The sequence below is a fragment of the Mus caroli genome, chromosome 18 (genome assembly GCF_900094665.2).
Source record: "Mus caroli chromosome 18, CAROLI_EIJ_v1.1, whole genome shotgun sequence".
Lineage (NCBI taxonomy): Eukaryota > Metazoa > Chordata > Mammalia > Rodentia > Muridae > Mus > Mus caroli.
In genome coordinates, this window is record NC_034587.1 from 54,049,493 (window position 1) to 54,072,045 (window position 22,553).

General features: G+C 42.0%; 1 protein-coding gene across 1 annotated transcript in view; it reads left to right on the plus strand.

Moving 5' to 3' along the window:
- Positions 1-22,066, plus strand: part of Megf10 (multiple EGF like domains 10) — a 158,007-nt gene extending 135,941 nt beyond the window's left edge. The window contains exons 15-25 of the mRNA XM_021150436.1: positions 1,150-1,284; positions 1,758-1,886; positions 5,813-5,941; positions 7,970-8,098; positions 9,968-10,096; positions 11,979-12,215; positions 13,717-13,844; positions 14,833-14,956; positions 16,205-16,249; positions 17,001-17,207; positions 18,420-22,066. Coding sequence (XP_021006095.1) covers positions 1,150-1,284; positions 1,758-1,886; positions 5,813-5,941; positions 7,970-8,098; positions 9,968-10,096; positions 11,979-12,215; positions 13,717-13,844; positions 14,833-14,956; positions 16,205-16,249; positions 17,001-17,207; positions 18,420-18,631 — 1,604 coding nt within the window. The 3' untranslated portion in view covers positions 18,632-22,066. The remainder of the gene's footprint in view (positions 1-1,149; positions 1,285-1,757; positions 1,887-5,812; positions 5,942-7,969; positions 8,099-9,967; positions 10,097-11,978; positions 12,216-13,716; positions 13,845-14,832; positions 14,957-16,204; positions 16,250-17,000; positions 17,208-18,419) is intronic.
- Positions 22,067-22,553: the final 487 nt, after the last annotated feature.

Genomic DNA, 22,553 nt, shown 5'->3' on the forward strand with positions numbered 1-22,553 from the left:
CCCCCCCCGTGTCCCCTTTCCTGGCAATTATGTACAGAATCATCTCTGCCCCATCCCTTAGTTCCTAGTGACATTTGGAGGCAGCTGAGGGAAGAGGGGTCCTTGAAGAACTGTCCTCAAATAACACTTCCCCAAGAATTTTACCCTTTCCAACCTCCAGGACCAACTTAACAGATGGGGGCGTTAACCCTTTCTTCTTAGTGGCTATTTCTTTACCTCATTGGCATGATCATCAGGACACGTTTCTCCATTCCTCCTTGGAGTGCCCAAATGGTGTTCCAGAAATCCATTGACCTGTAAATATTTTATTTGGCTATTTGGCATCAGCCTCACCTTAATTACCAGAAGCCAACATCAGCCAAACCTTGAGGCAATCACACACCTCCCTTAGTAAACTGAAAGTCAGCGCCCTGGGGAAAGCAGAATTGAAAGTTAAAAATGGGGACCGCTGATGTTGCTCCGTAGGAACCTCGGACTAAGACATGATCTGCAACAGTTCACTAAGTCTTTCAATACATGTAACCAAGAAAGAATATGTGACTGGTTATAACATGCGCTGTTTAATTTCTCAAATCAACTGATTTTTTTCCATTAAAGAGTTCCATGCCATCATTCTATATTTAAAACCAAATAAAGCCTTTGGAAGTACCCAGATCCATAGCGTTCTGTTCCTCACCCACTCTAATCTAATCACAGGCATTCACCTGCACTTTTTTTAAAGAAGAAATATCTTCAAACCTCGTGTGTCTATCATTTTTTGCCAATCATGATTCTTTTTTTTTTAATGATTCTTAAAGAATAAAGGATCAATCAACAATAACTCAGCGATGCTTAATTGAGATACTGATATTTAGAGTTTCATTTTCCCCATTTCCTTATTTGTTCTACAAAACGTCTTCAAGCCCCTGGTCTAGGGCTGGCCTCGAGTCAACCGCAGGAAGATAATGGTATACGGAAGACATTCCCTAACCCCGGGGAAATCTGGACTCTAGTGGCTTCTTCCCTTGTTAAAAGCTGCCTTCTTGTTTCATGCCTGAAAAGTCCCTATTACTGGTTAGAGTTTTCTTATTCTTCCAGTTTCAGTAAACCTCTGTGTGGAGCAGGAGATAAACCCAACTTGGGAAAGTAACTATGAGTTTCTACTTGCAGTCTGCTCCCCCGGTTTTTATGGACATCGCTGTAGCCAGACCTGCCCGCAGTGTGTGCACAGCAGCGGGCCCTGCCACCACATCACGGGCCTGTGTGACTGCTTACCTGGCTTCACCGGTGCCCTGTGCAATGAAGGTAAACACCGGGGCACCCAGGAGAGCCATGGGGAGGGTCAAGCTTCCTTAGGTCTGTACTCAGAATTCTGAAAGGCCACACATGCCCTGCTGTGACCAGCTCTAAGTAGTTCTGAAAATAACATAATGTTGGAGGCTCTGCCTCAGCATGAGGCTCTCAGCTCCCTTGCTTGTGTCTTATGGTTTCATTAGAACCACCCCCTCAGGAAAAGTCAATGCAAGGAAGGAGTTTGACTCCCTCAGTGAGAAACTATAATTCAGATTTCTATAAATGCCACAGTGACTTTCTGCGATGCTGGGATGAAGCCTGTGGTTTCATGTGCTTGTAAAAATGAGCCCATCTGGGATTAGGGGATGTGTCTTCTCAACTGAAGGCGGTGGGCAGCTGGGTGTGACCCTGGAATGTTTTCCCGTTCTCAGTGTTCTGTGAGGTGCATTCCAACTGTAGCTGACTGGACTTGTGTTTATTCACAGTGTGTCCCAGTGGCAGATTTGGGAAAAACTGTGCAGGCGTTTGTACCTGCACCAACAATGGCACCTGTAACCCCATCGACAGATCCTGCCAGTGTTACCCAGGCTGGATTGGCAGTGACTGCTCCCAGCGTAAGTCTTGTTAGAAAGCAACCAGTCTACTTCTTATGTCTGAGGACTGAATGTTGAGACTTTGTATGATCCAGAAAGAATATATGACCATGACCATTTGTTAAATGCATTATAAATTCTAAATTAAGAACTCTATGCACTGACTTATCAATATCTATATTTAAAAACAAATAAAGCCTTTGGAAGTACCCTGATACATTGATGTGAGTCTCTGGAAAAAACCTCAGTTTATAAGATGTTTTCTTATTCACTGCTCAATGACTAAGCATCCACTGATTTATATATCTGTAAATAAATCAATGTGGAATATATCAACACATCAAATATCTATGTAATTATACATGTAATATATAATATGTATGTAAATTAATGATATATATGAAAACTTAGTTACCTTTATGTGTTGGGTTTATATCCTGTTCCATCAAGAGGTCTAGTTTAAAATGGAGGAATAAAAAAATAAAAAATATAATAAGAAGAATACATATGTATATATATATATATATATATATGTGTGTGTGTATATATATATGTGTGTGTATGTGTGTATATACATATACATACATACATATATATATATATATATATATATATATGTGTGTGTGTGTGTATGTACTGAATGACTATCATACATATGGCTCCATGTAACCAAAGCTTGCCACATTATGTAGTCTCATTCATATATATATATGTATATATACATATGTATATATATATCAAATATATATAATTATACATGCGACATATATGTATATAAAATCAATGGATGGTTAGTCATTGAATATATATATGTGTATATATATATATATATATATATATATATATATATATACACACACATATATATTCCATGTAGCCAAGGCTAGCCTCAAATTCACTATATAGTCTAAGATGACCTTGAACCTCTGATCTTTTTGCCTCCACTACCTGAGTACTGGGATTACAGGCATGTACAACCGTACTTGCTTTTATGCAGTGCTGGGAACTGAACCCAGGGCTTCAGAGATGCTAGGCAAACACTCTACCAACTGAGCTACATCTCCATCCCTATTCTCTGTTGATCTAAAACACAAATAAATATCTTTAGAGATCTATCTTCTTGTCATGTACTCATCCAGAAATTTATGGAGCCACGAAGAAGTAGAAGCAAATGGCATGAGTCTTAGAAACTTTCTGGGCTCCTAGGAAGATTGACCACATTATTGCACCTCACAGCTGTCCCCCCCCTGGCTCCCCAGGAACTCTCAAACTGATCTTCGGATGGGTGTAGTATTACCCTAGGAGGAAATATATTGATGACTTTGGACTACCAGTGCCAGGAAGAGAGGAAAGTGACCATAAGACAGACTTTGAGAGGCTAGTTTGTGCACTGTCACAAAGGATTCAGCTTTTAACCAAAGACAGTGCGTGTCTGCCTACCTTCATCACAGCTTTCATGCTCAGTTCATATCGAATCTACTATGGTGCACGTGTGATAGGTCAAGGAATGACTCTTGTTCTACATGGTAGTTTGCTGGCCATTGAATTCACTCTTAGAGTTATAATCAATCTGTACATATTAATTGGTATGGAATATGTCTTTGTCTGAATATTAGTTTTGCTTTCATTTAGGCTGGTTCCCATTGCTGGGATAAGAAAGCCTTTAGAGAGAGGGATGCTTGTTGTTATAGATGATTTTATAGTATGTGTTTTAATCCATTGGGGGGGGATTCCGAAAGTAATTGCCACATGTTCAGATCTGTGCATTGCAAGCCTCTGATGGATTCAGGCTGGCACAGGGGCAGGTTGAGGAATAGGTACTCAAAATGAACGACAGGGCTTCGGAAAGAAAACAAAGACCCGACGTCAGTGCTGGAACATGATTGGTCTAATTTGCTCCTTTAAAAACGTATTCTTTAGTTTGGAAGTTGGTCACTTCCTCATTTGGAAGAGGAATGTGCTGGAAGGAACAGGAATGAGAACAGCGCTGTGAATGGAGACAATAGCATGGCCTGTCCCTATAATCACTGCAGAGGAAACCCATTTGGCAAACCTTGCTTCTCCTGGGGACCGTGTTTCACTGATTCCTATGGTCTCTGGGGGCCCATCTTAATATTTCTTCTTGGCTGTTCATCAGCTAATTTAGAAAAAGGGAGTTCCTTTGGCGTACAAACAGAGGCTGTGAAAACTAATGGGGTACATTTAAAGGGGAAGGTGTCCTTGACGAGTCGAGTTATCTAAAGCCTTGTCTCTATACTTCCCTTTGGAAATGGACGATTTGAATGGTCTTTATTTACAACCATTGGTCACAACCAACTCAGGAATAGAGCCTGCTTGCTTTAAGCAGCCAACTTAGAAAATATCCTCCAGGTATTAAGCATCATTCAATGTAGTTTGTTTGGAACTGGAGAGATTTCTGCATGGCTTAAAGCTCTTGCTCCTGAACCAGGAGGGCCAGAGTTTGGATCCCAGCACCCTCGAAACTAGCGGGGGGGGGGGGCGGGGGCGGTGGAAGACATCCCATAAACATATTACACATTCACTCACACAGTCACAGAAACACAGCTAAAATATGTAAATATATTTAAAAAAACAAGATATGGTTAAGGATGCCGTGTGAAACAGAACAAATTGGATTTTTCTTATTTTAGAAGTAGGTTGTTGGGTGCTGTGGCCATGTCAGGAAGGGTGGCCATTTTAGGTGTCTTCATCTGAGACTCACTGTAGCCTGAAGAGTGAAGCTGTGCTTATGTACCAAATAGTGACTATTGCTGTGAATCTGTATGAGTTTGGATAAAATCCTGCTACCCACTATTGACCCAAAACTTCCTCCCCTGTAATATAAGGGAGACTACCAAGGAAACCCTTTGTAATACTCCTGAGGACCATTGTCCGTACTCCGTTGTCCCCTGTTACTTTTCTCTTGCTCTTGGGTGAAGACAGTACATACGTTTCAGGGAAATGCTTTTCATTTTAAAATGACTTCAGGCTCATTTATTTTCTTTATTGCTCTATAGTCTCAATCAGGTAATAAAATGGAAATCGTAAGTAGCCATCTCTTTAAATGGCTTCTAGAAGATGAAGTATAAATAAAACTAGATATACATTTTTTTTAATAAATCAAGTTATTTTGTTCACACTTACATTGCTTTCTAAAACCTCTTTCTCCAGCAGTGGATTTAGTGGATGTGTTCTTTTCTATGTCTTCTAATCCAGAGTTCCTATGAATAGACTGATTCTTATAGCTGGGAACCTTAGCACATAAAATGAGGTTCTTATGGCAACTCTGGAGCCTAGAGACCAGGACAGGATTGGATAATCAAAGCCTGAGCCCATGACCTAGGATCTCCAAGAGAAATCAAAGCCCTGAGCCCATGACCTAGGAGGTCCAAGGGAAATCCCCCCCATACACACACACACACACACACACACACACACACACGATCCTCACTCAGTCGCTCCTTCCTCAGTAAGCCCGGGTTTGAGGAGAAACTCTCCCCCTTCTCGTCCTCCTTACCTCATCTGATTTTTCCTCCCACCTCTGCCTCTCAGTTCACAAGTAGTTTTGCTTCCTCGCAAAATAGAAGTATTCTGGGAGTGGTTCATACTCTCTTGTTGTCTTTGTGCTTTTCCTTGGGCCTAAAACAGTGCCAGGTACATGGTGGGTGTCATTTGCTTAACAACTGACTCTTTAGAGTCACTCTTGCTCCCTCAAGCAGCTTCGGGAGCCATAAACGTGCGTGTCAGTAATGTTGGTAGTTACTGTGGCCAGCCTTGTCTTGTGGGTTTGGTGCAGAATTCAGTCTTTGAAGTGAGTTGTGAGTATCTTGACTTTATTAGCGGTATTAACCCAGCACATGGACGGTAGAGAGAAGGTGGGTGGAGTGTTCTGTTTGGTGCTGGCCTGGGGCATCCAACTCATCTCTCCACACTTGCTGTGCTTTCAGCCTGTCCACCTGCGCACTGGGGTCCAAACTGCATCCACACCTGCAACTGCCACAACGGAGCCTTTTGCAGCGCCTATGACGGGGAGTGCAAATGCACTCCTGGCTGGACGGGGCTCTACTGCACTCAGAGTAAGCAAGGAGCCTTCTGGGGTTCACCGGGAGGGGGGGCGGGGAGAGCCAAGCTACAGAGGAGATAGATTCCTGTTTGTAAGTATCCAGTGAGGGATCCTTCAAAGCACAGGCCACCTATTTAATGACCTCTAGATAGCTACCTTTCTCTGAGTGTTAAGAACCCCACATTCCAGGCATCCTTCGGCTAGCTTATATCAGGACATTGAGATGGAGCAAGCGCTGTGTGTAATTCATTTCCAATGTGTAATGTTCTCTTTTCTATAAGACTGTATTTCTTGTATGAAATGCTTTCATTTCTTCCCACTGTACAAATGGGAGAATGATAGGGGTTTGGAAGTCAGTAGAGACACACACCTCACTGCTTGGCTGACTGTGTGCTCCAAAAGAAAACGAGGTTTACCTATAAGAACCAACCAACTCCAAATGCCTGGCCCTCACCCCACAGTGTCTGATTTGGTGCATCTGGACCAGGCCCTGTGAATTTGCAGTTCTGTCCATTTCTGTACTATCAGCCCAGCATCATGTTTTAAAAACCATTTTTTTTTTCTGATTCTTACTCCTAACCTGTATCTCGTACTGCCCTTTCTATAACCCCACGTGGTGTTTAATTGTTCAGCATCACAACATGCAATGTGCAAACACACGTTGTGGAGAAATGCTATACGGCTTTCAGCTGAACCAAGGAAACAAACCAGGAAGGCATTCATTGAGGATATTATCAATAGTGACATAACTTTAAAGAATAGCCATGTTGAAGAGAAAAGATGAAAGTGGGTAACTCCTATCTAATACTAATTTGTAAATATAATAGAGAACAGTAGGAGTTGCACATCCATAAAGGTGTTTGAGGTCCTTAGCAGGGAAACACATTCAGGTCATTTATAATTCTAAACGTGGGGGCTGCTTTAAGCAGAGGAACCTTTTAAAGTGGACAAAGTGGGACACAGTGGCACCTGCATGGGTCTGGTCTCCCCTGCCATCCTGCCCTTTACTAGCTGTGTGACCTGGGGCACTCAGGGCTTAGTTCTTATCTGTAGCATAGGAAGGACCCACCCTGGTGATGTTTGGGCATTAAAGAGTAAATGGCAAAATGAAAGGAAAGAATCCGGGACAGAGCAGGCGGTACGGGGGATGTCATTGCCTGCTGGCGTCTGAGATGGGAGGGTGTTACGTGTGCTGGCATCTGAGACCTGTGTGTGTCATTCCTGCTTCTGAAAATCCGAACTTTCCTTAAATGGCAAAATAAAGGCATGGACAGTATTTAGAACTGACAAATCTGCCTATATCGAATCTTTTGTCCTGCCTTAAGCACTCCTGCAGAGAGCAGCTGCTGACACATGTAAGCCAAGTGTGTGTGTGTGTGTGTGTGTGTGTGTGTGTGTGTGTATGTGTGTGAGTGAGTGTGTGTGTGTGTGTTCCACCTCAGGCTTCTGGTGATGTAAGCCTTGGAAGCCAGGCAGCAATGTGAAGACTTAAAGTACTTTCTAAACCCCCTTTGAAAGGATGAAACACAGTTGGGTTTGACTTTAAGGATCCTATGCCATATAGTTGATAATAGGGATAATACAGTTTAAGTTAAAAATGGATACAGTAGACAGGACTAGCACAAGAATTTGAGTCATTTTGTACTAAAGGTTAAAAAAACAAACAAACATGCCAACTCTCTAAATACAAAGAACGCACCTCAGTCCAGGGAACTCAAATCCAGGGTTCTAGAAACTGAGTGGAGGATGAGAGAGAATACTGCATCCTCCCAGGGCTCCAAGGAGCTTTGTAGAAGACACCAGCAATGGTTATACTGACAGCTGGGGACTCTCCTGCCTTCAGCTTGTGGATTACAATCTCCTTGAAGGAGCCCAGACTTGAGACATCCACGCAGCCCTGTGATAGCTGAGATGCATGGGAACGCCTTTACTCTTGAACAGTACTCGAAGGGCTTCAAGTTCATCCACTAGTGCCTGCAGGCAGGAGCGGCATTTCTCCTAGGTAGCCCTCTGACTTCCACTGTTCTCCATTCTTACACAGGATGCCCTCTGGGCTTCTATGGCAAGGACTGTGCACTGATATGCCAATGTCAAAATGGAGCTGACTGCGACCATATCTCGGGGCAGTGTACCTGCCGCACAGGATTCATGGGACGGCACTGTGAACAGAGTGAGTACAGGACATGTCATCTCTGGGCATCTGGATCACCTCCCTCAATCCAGAGATGCTAACAGTGTGGCTGCAGCTTGAGTTGTGTGACTGACAGTTAATTGCCAGCACAGTTCGTTTTCTGTTCTTAAGACCTCCCCACTGGAATCCTTGCTGTCTGTCTGTCCTCCGAGTTCTGAGTGGACTTCCACCTGGCACTCTGGGTAGATGGGAGACTTGGAAGAATGAAGTCAAATTTAACCTTTCCATTATCTTTTCCATGCTTTCCCTCCCTCTCTTATTTTTGGGATATGGTTTCTCAGAGGCTTAACAGACATGACCAGTCTCCCTTGATGGCAAGCCGGGAGTCCAGACTGACACCAGAGGACAGAAATGGCAAGGGACATGTCCTGGGGCCTGGGGCTAGCCTCAGGAATGGGTGTGGAAGTGAGTCCAGGCCAGTGTTGCCACCCTTTTGATAATGATTTTCACTCTCCCCACTAACACATTTTCATCTGAGCCTTAGTCTTCAGTACAACACATAGCCTCTACACTTCCTTCTTAGTCCTAGGGAGACTATGCTATAGGAATTACCCATCTCTGTTGTGGTTCAGTTTCCACTCACAAGGAAGTATATAAGATGAGCATGCTATTCTTTCCCTCTGCGGCCTTTGTTGAGTACAGAAGATGAAACAGGAAAAGGCCAAAGCTGTGTGTGGCACTCTGTGATGGTAAAAGCCCCAAGGCAAGGCGAAGTGAGAGATCACCACTGACCACGAGTATATTCTTAGGAAGATGGTTGCAAAGATGGCACAGTGTAGAGAGGGTATATCCTAGGAAGGTGGGCAGAACCACCATTCTACCTCTCCACTCCAACTTCCCGGGCTCTGTGAAGCTTAGTGGTCTCGGCCTTAGGTGCTGATACAGGACCTTCTTTCTGCAAATGCAGTAAAGAGCCGCCCAGAGCCGGTTCCAGACAAAGACGACACAATGTGTGCTTTTCAGGTGATCATAAATCATATACTGAGTCACACAGAGTCTCTGTGTCTATGCTATCTATGCCTGCCTGCTAAACCTAGGTCTAGCGCTCAGGACAGGCTCTAAACTGACTTGCATTCAACTGCCAAGCAACCAGTTAAAGTCTTATTAAGAAAAACCTCCTAAGTGCTGCCATGATAGCTCTGAATATGAATGCGGAATTAAAGTGACCCTATTTTTGAAGCTCACAATGCTCCAAGAATACAGGGTTTGCCAGACTCTGATAGCAATGGCACATCGCCCCCTGCTGTTCACTTTGCAAACAACATCTGTGTTGAAAAAACGTTCAGATTTAAATTCCATCCCCCTACCTACAGGATGCTTTTGAATAACAGCCTATCATAAGACTCGTACTGTGTTAGCCTATGAAACTTCAGCATGAAAAACCTGTACTTGAATCATTCTGTGTCAAATGAAATGAGAACATGTCTTCACGAAGAATCCCAGAGCCTACATAAAAATGTGTGCTCTGAAGGGATTATCTCAAGTTTACCCTGTTGGGTCCAGTTCTCTCTGACCCACAGATCTGACTGATGGGGTCACATCAAGTTGCTTTTTGTGTTTTTGTTTGCTTCACGGGGGTCCCACTGACCCTCTCCTCATACCTCAGAGCAGTGGGTATTCAGCAGGCGCAAGCGCCAGGAGCTCGGCCATAATGACTGAAAAGCAGGACTGTGAAGCCTACCATGGCTCCAGGACCATGGTCCAGCTTCCCATACCTTAGGTGGCCCCAGTCTGTCTAAGCAGGAACCCATGGATAAGGCTCCCCACCTGATGTGCAGAACACACAGAAGAAGGCAGGCTTAGTCTCCCCAAAACCTGGGAGATACAATGGCTCCATTTCCTCTCCAGAATGCCCTGCGGGAACATACGGCTATGGCTGTCGCCAGATCTGTGACTGTCTGAACAACTCCACCTGTGACCACATCACTGGCACGTGTTACTGTAGCCCAGGATGGAAAGGGGCACGATGTGACCAAGGTAAAGTTCTAGTAAATAACGACTGTTTCTTCGTGTGTGGCTGTGCACACTCAGTATTAAGTACTTGCACTTACGCTAACATGGGTAGACCTGACTAAGACTCATACAGGCTGATTGTGTGGTTGCCAGATGGGTACCTTATTTTTCCTGTTGTTAATAGAGGAAGAGACCAGATAAAGGTTACAGCAGTTAGATAACGTCCCCCAGGCCACATAGCTGTGACACGAATGTCACGGCTTTTCATATTCTAAAATCCTCAAACTTTCTATTTTTCTTTTTAGATTTATTTAGGCACAACTGGCATATAAAACCATAAACATTTACCTTACACTATTTTCTGAAACCTGAAGCCTGTATGTATGATGTATGTATGTGTATATATATGTGTGTGTATATATATATGTGTGTATATATATGTATATATGTGTATATATGTATATATGTGTATATATATGTGTATATATATATATATATATATATATATATATATATATCCCTGAAGCGCGACCACCACAATAAGGATAATATCCATCACTCCCTGACCTGTTTTTGTATGCCTGTCGTCTCTTCTACTTCTTTCGTACACTGCAGGCCACCACTGATCCTTCTGCCACTGTTTGCATTTTTTTTCTAGAATTTCCTGTGAAGATAATCGTATTGTATTTTTTGTAGTTTTTCATTTATTTATTCCCAATCGAATTAATTTTACATCCCAATCGAAGCCCCTCCCCCCAGCCCTCCCTCTCACACAACCCCTCCCAACTACCTCCTCTTCTTCTCTGAGATATCAACCTCCCCTAGGTACCAACCCAGCCTGGCACCTCAAGTCCCGGCAGAACTAGGTACATTCTGTCCCACTGATGACAGACAAGGCAGCGCAGCTAGGGAAACCACATTGTATTCTTCTTATGCCTAGTTTTGTTTAGTTACCATAAGTATTTTGAAATTAAAATGTGTTTTTGAACAAATCGATAGTTCCAGTGTTTGGCCATCATTGCTAAGGCTGTGTGAGCAATGAGTGCCAGTCTCTGTGTGACACGTGTGACACGTGATCTCATCTCTTCTGAGCTCAACACTTTGAAAGAGAGTGATTGAATTGAAAAACACACATATATTTAGCTTTTAAAGAAATTTGTGTCTGTGCTGTTTTAACTGGGGTGCCTATTGTAATCATCTGGGATGATTTGTCAAATATATTTTTCATGGAAGTACTTGGACAGTTCTAACACTCTGGGGTAGGAGGTCCTTTGAGAATGTTCTCCTGGTAGTTGGTTATGAGAGGGACTTCCACTGGGAGTTTTGACGTTGATGGGTAAATGTGTTATTTCCAGGAACTATCAGGAGAAATCTTCCTGCTGCTGAAAAATAGTTTTTCATAGGATAGTGTGTCTAGCAGTAAGAGGCTCATTGACCTAGGTTTATATCAGAGCTCTGCTTGTTTAGAGGGCTAATTGCTCTTAAAAATTCTAAGGGAAGTGAAAGATTGAGTTAGTCAGGTGGGAGTAGAGGGCTTATTCCTATGTAAGATCAGTACTAGAGAACACATTGAGCAAAACAAAAATTAGAAACATTATTACCCAAGCCTAATTGCCAATCTGGGTTTAATCTGGAATAGATGTGAAGTTCTGAACCCCGTGCCTGACTCTCAGGGTTCATACACTGCCTCCCGAGGGCTTGGAGCTGGGACGTGGCACCAGCGACCTTTGAAAGTGGAGAATGTCTGCTTTCACCATGCTCTGCTTCCAAGGAAGCGTCTCATGGACCAAAAACACCCAGGCATTAGGCCAGTGGGCGCGGTTTTTGGGTGTTTTGTTTTAATGGACATAGAACCTGTATCTGGCCCACGGTCATCCACACTCGGTCTGTTTCCACCCTCTCCTAGCTGGGGTTATCATCGTGGGCAATCTGAACAGCTTAAGCCGGACCAGCACCGCCCTTCCTGCTGATTCCTATCAGATCGGGGCCATCGCGGGCATCGTGGTCCTCGTTCTTGTTGTGCTCTTCCTGCTGGCATTGTTCATCATCTACAGACACAAGCAGAAGAGGAAAGAATCGACCATGCCGGCCGTGACCTACACCCCCGCCATGAGGGTCATCAATGCAGACTATACCATCGCAGGTAGGGCTGCTATGCAGGGAGACTGACCTTCAGGGAACCAGTTAGGTTCTTTTGGATCTGGTGTTTGGCTGTGAGTCCATTGCGTCTGACCGTTTTCATTTTTGTTTTTGTTTTGATGTGACCTCACCTTCTGAAGAGGTTTATGTGCTTCGAGAGTTGGTTTATATCTTAGCAGTAGAAAAATCATCACTTTCATTTATTTCAGAGGCTTTTGAAAAGATTTATTTGAGCGAGGGAGCGCATTGTGTGCGTGTGTGTACGTGTCTATGTATGTAGATGCCTGGTGGGGCCAAAAGAAGTAATCAGATCCCCAGGAGAGCCAGAGTTACAGACAGTTGTGAGCTGCCCAACATGGGTGCTCCGGATCTTGGAATCGAATCTGGGACCTCTGTAAAAGCATCAAGTGATCTTAACCATGGAGCCCACTTTTCCAACCCTTCAATGAGGATTTTTAACTTGGGATCAATGAATGGTTGTTTTCTATTTAGACAGTTTAATTCATGGATAGTCTTGGCTGAACAGCCAGTCCCAAGTTCTGTCATATATGAGTGCTGAGAGAGAGAGAGAGAGAGAGAGAGAGAGAGAGAGAGAGAGAGAGAGAGAGAGAGGAGAGAGAGAGAGAGAGCACAGTCTCTGTTGTGTGTGCTTCAGTTGGCATCCTCTGGCCCTGTGCCTGTACACTTAAGTAACTAGAAAGAACCAAGGTATAGAGGAGACAAGCCTGAGGCATTAGCAAGAGCCAAAGCAGTCCCTCATGAAACGTCTTCTGAATCTTCCTGGTATAAGTAGTGCGGGGAGGGAGGGGAGAGAGCTACATCAATGCATTCATTCAACCATCAAAGGGAGAAACACTCAAGTTCCCTATTACACTGAGGAAACTGAAAATCTTATTCAGTCTTCAGCAGCTACTGAAGGACCTTGGCTATATGTTTATAAATATGATGATTCTGGGAGAACATGCAAAATAGGCAATTTACATAAGAGTATGTTTTCAGCACAGAATTATTGTGTCGAGAAATCAAATGATTTTTAAAAGAAGCCCATGGGTGTAGATGTAGTAGTTTCTTAGGATACCATCTTTGTGTTTACAGGCCCCAAAGCTAAGAGCAGTCTTCTGAGAAAGCATTCATAATTTCCAAGGAGGCAGTAGCCCTGCCTGCTCCTTTAGGGGCTTTGAAGAGTAAACTGGGCTGGAGAAGAAAACGTCTGTACAGCCATTTTTTTTAATTCTTTTTTTTTTTTAAAGAACTTTCTATTTATTTATTTATTTATTTATTTATTTATTTATTTATTTATTATATGTAAGTACACTGTAGCTGTCCTCAGACACTCCAGAAGAGGGAGTCAGATCTCNTTANGGATGGTTGTGAGCCACCATGTGGTTGCTGGGATTTGAACTCCTGACCTTCGGAAGAGCAGTCGGGTGCTCTTACCCACTGAGCGATCTCACCAGCCCCCCTGTACAGCCATTTTGATTTAACCATTTCCTCTCCTTTTGCAGAAACCCTGCCTCACAGCAATGGTGGAAATGCCAACAGCCACTACTTCACCAATCCCAGTTATCACACACTTAGCCAGTGTGCCACATCCCCTCATGTGAACAACAGGGACAGGATGACCATTGCAAAGGTGAGAGAAACGCCTCAGGAATCGGAACAAGGGGAGGGGAGAGAGAAGAGGCACACATTCTCACCACTGCTAGATACTTCCTGTGTCTTGCCCACTCGATTCCTCGTAAGCTGTCCTCCCAGTGTAGCTGAGCAACCCCAGAGGACTCACATCTAAGTAACAATGGCTTCCAGTCTCTTTGACTGGCACTGTGTGTGTTAAGGTATTGCTGGCAACAATCCACCCTTTTTTATTCTGTCAGGGATAACCTTCCTCATTTTACATGAGATGAAAATGATATCTCATGATGATGTCAATGAAAATTTAAAGATTCATTGGGAAATCACCAAGCTTATCTTCTCTGACCACCTATGCTTCTGTGTGCTCCCAGGATGCTCTGAGTTCCAAACGTGTCCCACTGTGCCCACTCCTGTCCCCAGACTCCATTGTCTGGCTCACCACTGTCTAGGTTTCTACTAGGGAAAGAAGGAACAGAACAAAAAAGGGGGAATATCAAGCTAATTAATATCAAGCTCAGCCATCATTAAACTGACAGTGCTGGTTTTTCACTGCGGTACCTCAGAGTTAAATAGCACTTCACCTTCCCAAATACCATGTTCATCATCCTGCCAGGTCTCATACAGGGTCTCATGGTCATGTTGATGCCCACTGGAATGGCCAAGGCACTGGGGACTCACAGCATCATGGAGACTTTCATAGAACTAACACCCACAACTCTTTTCTTCACTTTAAAATTCTTCATTTATAACCTGAAATGAAGTCTAGTTGGTAAAAGGTGACAGTGTGAAATGAAGACCTCCAGGTCACAGAGGAATCTGCACAGAGGGACGTACACTCTGCATGCCAGAGATGGGTTACCTCACCTATTCTCAGCCTGAGTTGAGGGGAGGACTTTGCCGTGAACTCTGAGCTTACTCTCCTCCAGTGTGTTCTCTTTTTAAATCATCTTCTTTGTTTGTTTGTTTGTTTGTTTGTTTGTTTTGCATAGTCAAAAAACAATCAGCTGTTTGTGAATCTTAAAAATGTGAATCCAGGGAAGAGGGGCACTTTGGTCGACTGCACTGGGACATTGCCAGCTGACTGGAAGCAAGGAGGCTACCTCAATGAGCTTGGTGAGACCCACGAGTGCATGCGCATACTTGACAGTCTAAGTGTTCACTCTTCTGTGTGTGCAGTAGAGCCATCCTCCAGAAACAGGCACCCAACCCAAATAATGAACTATGTCTAATGACTCGGTAGGGCTTACCACTAGCCTTAACATCTACACTGAGTTACTAGGAAAACAAAATATTTTTATTGGGCAGAGTATTACAAAATCTTAGAGGTTGTCATTCAAGGGCTAATAGCCTAGGCCAGGCTTCTATTTGGTAGGGTTCATTTCTATTACAAACTTTTTTATCCTGTCCCTCGATAGCAGTGGATCTCAAGCTTTCTAATGCCACAATCCTGTAATTCGGTTCCCCAAGTTGTGATGACCTCCGTAATATAAATATCGGATATACATATGTTCTTAGGTGAACCCTGTAAAGGGAGTCTTGACCCACAGGATCAGAACCACTGTTCTGTATAGACTCCTGAGCCTTGGCCAACAATGTAATGTTGAGCTTGACAACTAAGACCCAAGAAAGTGTGCTTTAGAGAAGAGAATATTTCCATATCTTGCCTGACAATGATTGATATGAAACAGCTTCCTTTATGAGAGTCTCTCTTTTATCCTCCTCAAAGATCCTGCTAGGGTATTACCATCTAAACCTGAATCTAAGGACATTAACGGATAAGTGAACAGGACTATTTATTCCAAACCAACACCCACCTACATTAAGTACAGATATTTGAAAACAAGACAACTATTTATTTTGTCTAGGTAGACTCATCTGCAGATATCCCCCACCTCTATACTAGAAAAGAAAAAAAAATCATGTAAAAATTAATAGGTCCAGCATTGGCTTATAAAGTATTAAGTCAACACACTTATAATGAAGGTGATCCTATAACTGAATACTAGTTACTGTGAAACTAGTATTCAGACCCTTGAAGGAGCTGTTAGAAAGTGAACTCTCGGGTCTGGTCTTGGCTGTGTCCTTCATGTTATTCCTCCTTGATTCGTGGTTGCCCCACTCCTTGTCCCTTTGTTCCTAAATGAGCTCATCAGGTTTTTCTGATGCGGGCAAACGATGGGATGAACATGTCTGTGCATACAGCATGCTTGGGTCCAGCCCCCACGGCATGACTTGATGCGGTATAAAGATTTGAGAGCAGAGCTGCGGTGGCTCACAGCAGGGCAGTCGTTCGAGGTGATTTGCCACATGGGTCCTTTCTTTTTGCCTTCAGTTCTCACACTTTGTCCTTCTTCATCACAGGAGCTTTCGGGCTGGACAGAAGCTACATGGGAAAGTCCTTAAAAGGTGCGGTGTACATTTGAAGAAGGACCTCAGAGACTGAATGATTCTTAAAGCAAACAAAAGTGGACTTATCAACGTGATCTTGAACCTTCTACGTGATAAGTCACTATACTAAGATACAAACATGTTTGACAGGCAAGGAGAGAATGCCACTGGCGAATCTGTTTGGAAGCAAAGATTCTCCTTTTCTGAGGGAATATACTCAAATTTTCTTTAAATTAAATGGTCTCTAGGGAAAGAGGACTGTGCAGTGGGAGATAGCTGGAAATAAGAAGGGTCAGGTGGTCATCTAATGACCATCCACAATGACTGAGCAGTATGGTAGCCAGTACTGAAGTGTGCTGCTCACTTCTATGGCACAAATGCCCTTCTCTCTGTGATAATAGAACAATCCTGTGTTTCTGGGACCATCAACTCCTGGTTTACTGATTTAAAGGCTTGAATTAGTAAATTTTCTCATAGTATCAAAATAGAATTAATTGTATTCAGATGTGATCATCAAAACGAAATCAGAGCCATGCCATTTTTTCTCAGTAATCCCCTTAGAGGCGAGCTACAATTACTTTATAGATGGACAATTTTATAGCAAATTGTCTTCAGAACGAGTGGTAAGTGCACATTATTTTCAGAAAACACCATTATAGAAAACTTACCCATAAAGAAAAAGAAATAATCTGCCCAAGGAAATTATCACCAAGAAATGATGTCGCCCGTGAAACTACACTTATTCCTTTTGTTTCATTTCTCTTCTCAGATCTGGGGAAGAACTCTGAATATAATTTAAGCACTTGCTCCCTAAGCAGCTCTGAAAACCCATATGCCACCATTAAAGACCCGCCTGCACTCCTGCCTAAAAGCTCCGAGTGCGGCTACGTGGAGATGAAGTCGCCAGCGCGGAGAGACTCCCCATATGCAGAGATCAACAACTCAACTCCAGCCAACAGGAATGTCTATGAAGTCGGTGAGTTCTCTGTCCATATAAAGAGCGTTGGCACAAGAGTGTGTTCGAAGCAATTCTAAGTAGCCCATGCTTTATATCCCGTTGGGTTTCACAGAGATCATATCAACTGATGGGAAATGAATGTCTCAGGAAAACAACATTTAGAAAATTTAAAATATATTTTCCTTGTCTTCCACATGGCCATCATCTTCTGTTTTCATAACCATGGTAAATATTTTAGCTCATATGTGGAGGAGCATATGCCTCATATTAGCTAATACACCAGGTAAGCCCCAACAAATGGCTCACGTGGAGCAAATGTGTGGCTCCATTTCCTGGCTGTAGTCACAATATTAACATAATGCTTTTTATTTTAAACTTGCTTAATATGTCAGATGTATTCTCATATGAATCTGGCATAAATTAGGAGGAATTAAATTAAAATTATTCTTATTTTAAGTGGCGTCTATGGATGCCATTTGGAAAAAAAAACATACCACAGCCAATAATGTTGACTAAATAGTAGGTCTGTACAGTTTAGTCTCTCTCTACACACACACACACACACACACACACACACACACACACACACACACACAGTTATATAGTTACAGTTATACTATATGTAGCATAAAACTATCTTGCTAATGGAGAAAATAATTAAGTTAATTGATTAAGTAATTAATAGGCAGTGATAGCATACCCCAACTGCTCTTTAAGCCCATCACAGTGAAGTGAGAATTCAGCTCTGTGTTTGAGGCCAAAGTTGTGAACACATTTAATATTTCCATAAATTAAGGTAACCTCTAAGAACACTTTCACCTGTTGAGTCAGGGCCATCAACTTGGCTTTTCTCAAGGTGTCCTGACACAATGATTCGTATCCATAATCTCTGTTCATTCCCTTGATTTCTTCATCCTTTTCTATGGACACCATTTCTCAGTGTTTGTTTGTTCAACATCTGTAGAGTTCTATTCCCTGTGTGATTATAAAATAATATTCTTTTTCAAAACTATTTCCCTATATTTTTTATAAGGTGCTTCTTTTGTGTTTGTTATGTACAAGAAATAGCAGCATCTTTAAAAAAAAAAAAAAAAAAAAAAAAAGCCAGCTTACTGTTTATTTTTTTTTGTTGTTCCTGGTTATAACAGAACCTACAGTGANAAAAAAAAAAAAAAAAAAAAAAAAACTCCCTTGCTGATATTTTGTTGTTGTTGTTCCTGGTTATAACAGAACCTACAGTGAGCGTTGTGCAAGGAGTATTCAGCAACAGCGGTCATGTCACCCAAGACCCATATGACCTTCCAAAGAACAGTCACATCCCTTGCCATTATGACCTGCTGCCAGTAAGGGACAGTTCATCCTCCCCAAAGAGAGAAGATGGTGGTGGCGGCAACAGCAGCAGCAGCAGTAGCACCAGCAGCAGTAGCAGCAGCAGTGAATGACATCAAAGGACTACTGGGTGACCATTGGTACTCTTTCCAAGCCTTCAGTTCATCTCCAGTTGGCACTGCAGATGACCGTGAAATACTCTAATAAGCAGTTGTTGGATGTGTACCAGAAAGCCCCAAGCCGAGGCTGACACCCATCGAGGTGTGTTGTGAACACAGGGTTTGGAAGGAGAGAGCTTCATGAGTTCACATTGCTGTTAGGTTAGGCATGGCACCAAATGACTTGTTTTAAGATGTTGGCTGATGAGGTGAACTTCGCAGAACCTTTCTGAGACACAGACTGGTGGAGACATTGTATTGTCACCTGGAAAACTAAAGTCTATTTGTTGTCCTTAGCATCACAGAGCCACTCCTAGGATCGTGCAGGTCACCATATATTTACCTAAGAAAAGTGAAAATTGCTAAACGTGTAGGAGACAGGAATATATTCCTGAGTCCTTCTTGCATAATGTTTTTTTTCCGTTTGGACAGAATCAGGATCAGAAGCATTCTGTCAGATGATAGGACTGGATAGCAATGGGAGCAAATCTAAATATAAAAATGTTATGTTTGTTTTTAGGGTGAGAAATGTATAATTAGAATTATTTTAGACGTAGTGTAATTATTGCAGAAATCAATACATAAATATGGTACTTCTGTTTGACCTTTGGCCCATGTTAGTTAGATTCTCGACATCATTCTAATTGCTGTCCCATCATGCATATTTACCACTTGAGGTACATAACTTATCAGTTATTCATAATACAAAGATGCAATCGTTTTATTTTTTTTTTGATTGAGTGAGTGTCTAGTGAGTGGCAAAGGGTATACATTTTACATGTATGATGCTTGGGTTAGAGGAACCATTAGTAATACTTGCTGTAATATAGACTTAGAGGGACGTTTTCCTTAATATTTTTCCCTACAAGTGACTGAAATATTTTTGAAAATATTTGGGAAAAGGGCACTTGTCTTATTAACTGTTGATTTAGAGAAACTATGCTTAAGCTGGCCTTTCGCATTGCTAATGTGACATGCACTCATTACCTTTTAGTTTGTATTTTCATTAAGTCGTGTACTCTGTTGTGTAGTGTTTGGATTATTAATGCAGAATTATAATGTGTCCATTGTTTCCTGAATCCTTACCATTCATCTTCTGCTCGATAAGAAGGCCTCATTTTTCTTTTGGAGGGAGGAAATGAAAACATACAATTTGAGCCTATTAAAATTGGTTGTTGCTAAAATAGTAGAGTAGCCATAGGTGCGTAGCTGATCACTGGAATGGAACTTTCTCATAGTCCACAGTGGGGCTCTTCTGGGTGATGTTAGGTCCTTGAGTCTTGGTTAAAGTCAGGAAGAAGGAGCAATGAGTACTACCAGTGATTTCATCATAATCTTCAATAACTGAGCATCTAAACTAGGACACTTTGAATAGTAAATGAGGACATTACTAATAATCACCAGGCATTGGGTTTAAATATAGACTGTTCCCAGCAGACCAGAACAAATGCTTGCCTGATATACACAATTGCAGACACGGCTTTACCCCAAGGCTTTTGTCTCATAAGAATGCCAATATGATACAAGAAATCACTGTTAGACATGAGCATACAGAAGCGAGGAAAGGCTGTGAGCACGTGCAACATCAGAGCAGAATGAAATGAAGGCCCACATGACATTCTCTTGGAGTCTATTAATAGCTGACCACTACATTCATCTACTAATGGTAGCTATAAAGTGTTATCCTAGTCTGCCCCTGAGGGGAAATGTCTAGTCATTTTGCATTTGGTACCTGTGCCTATCATGATGGGTTAATTTGGTCAGGTGAATAGTTCAGCAAATGCACTTAGGGCAATTGTTCTTATATTATCTGGAATATTTAGAAACAATCAATTTTTTTCCCCAGTAGGTAAGCTTTGGCTGATCCCTAGGGAATAAGCATCAAACAGACACATAGGTTAGCAGCTATAGGCATCCTTCCTACTAAGAGAAGGTTGAATACTTTCCCTTTTTTTTCCTCCTTAAATATCATCTCTTTTAAGTATGCTGGTAAGATTGAGGTCCCTGTGACACTATAGAGATAGGTTTTGTTTGCTTGTTTGTTTGTTTCTTAAATCTGTCTTTCTTCATTGTACCATTTGGGAAAAAAAAAAAAAGAATTTATGTGCAACGGTGAGAGGAACTTACCAGGAAACCCACAGAGAAGATTCCAAACAGCTGTACTATAAAGTGGGAATGACACGCCCATAAGCTACCATGTGGAATCCTGTTGATACCCATATCCTAACACAAGCTGACCTTCCTGAGCCTGTGTCTAAGGCAGGGTTTACCTAGAAATTTCCTCAAGACTTTCTCAAAGTCAGAACACTTCACTTTTCAGACACTGTAAAAATCCCATGTTGTCTTTGGAGACACAGCATCATTTTCTAGATATTTTGCTGTAATTTCTCTCTGGTATCCTACAGAAGTGTGCACTGGATGAGTTTGGCAATGCCTTGTATGGGACATCCATATGTGAGTTGCCTTAGAAATTGATGTTTTAAAATTTTTCACCATTTATTGTCTTTGTACAGCATTATATCAGAACTTGCCAAGATGATAACTCATATACTTGCTTTTATCAGGAGAATATGATATTGGTGGTTAATTCTACAATATGGGAATCTTCATAATTACTCAGAGTGTTAGGCAGCCCCTTCCCATAGAGTACTAGTAATGGACAGAATTCAATGTGTTTAGCAACGTTTTTTGTGGGTATTGGCTGACTACAGAAAAACTGACCTTAGACATTTACAACAGAGCAGCATAGGGTGTCATAGCCAAATCCATTAGCATAATACCTCCTGATCATGAGAAATGCAGGCAACTTTATGAAAATATGGTTATCTTGATGTCAGTGGGCCATAATAGTGGTCAGTCTTAGGGAACTTTTCAACCAAATATAACTCCAAGGTCAAACAAAAGCAGCATAATATTATCAACTTGATATTAAGTAAGACAAAAATCATTAAAATCAAATCTTAGGATTATGGTTTTAAAATAATGAATTTTCCATCTCTGGGTAACATGCCCGTATTATTCCAAGGAAACATTTAAGGGCTATTTTGATTTTAAAGGCTTACTGCCGTGGGCATGTACAGAGGCTGGGTGGAATGGTTGCTTATGAAGCAGGGGCTACACACAGCAAACTGTCCCGTAGAGTCCTGGTCACCATTTTTGTCTCAGCTTTGTTTTGATATGACCAAATGGCAGTATTTCTCTCTCTATTTTTTAAGGAGAAAAACTGAGAATGCAGTATGGTTTACTTGGTAATTGCAAGCAGAATGAATGCTTTAAGTGTCACGCTTACTCTCTCTTTCCCAAAGACAATAAACCCCCCTCAGAATTAGTCTCGTTGTCATTTGTACTGCCAAATAGTCAATAGATGAATGCAATAAACTTTCCCATTAAAAAACAACTGTAAAGTGGTATTTATTTTTTCATGTGACTCCAGTGATCAAATGAGAGAAAAAGAAAAAGGTTCACAACGCTACTAGAAAATGAACACTTGGCCCTGTGTGGTTCTGTAGTACTTTAAATGTGAATTAAAAGGCATTAGCCCTGTGTTATATGTCATTGCTAATGTATATGCTTTTCTTTTAGGTCAGTGGTTCTCAATCTTCCTGATGCTGCGACCCTTTAACACAGTTCCTCATGTTGTGGTGACCTACTGTGCTTTTGTGAATGTTATAAATAGTAATGTAAATTTTTTGGAGATGGGGTTTACCAAAGGGGTCATGCCCCTCAGTTGAGAACCACTGCTTAGATTATTATGTTTGTTTGTTTTGAGATGGGGCATCACGTAGGGAGGGTGTCTGAGGATGACCTGAACTTCTGATGCTCCTGCATCTACCTCCTGAGGTCTGGACTAGAAACATTCACCACCATGGCCACTCTA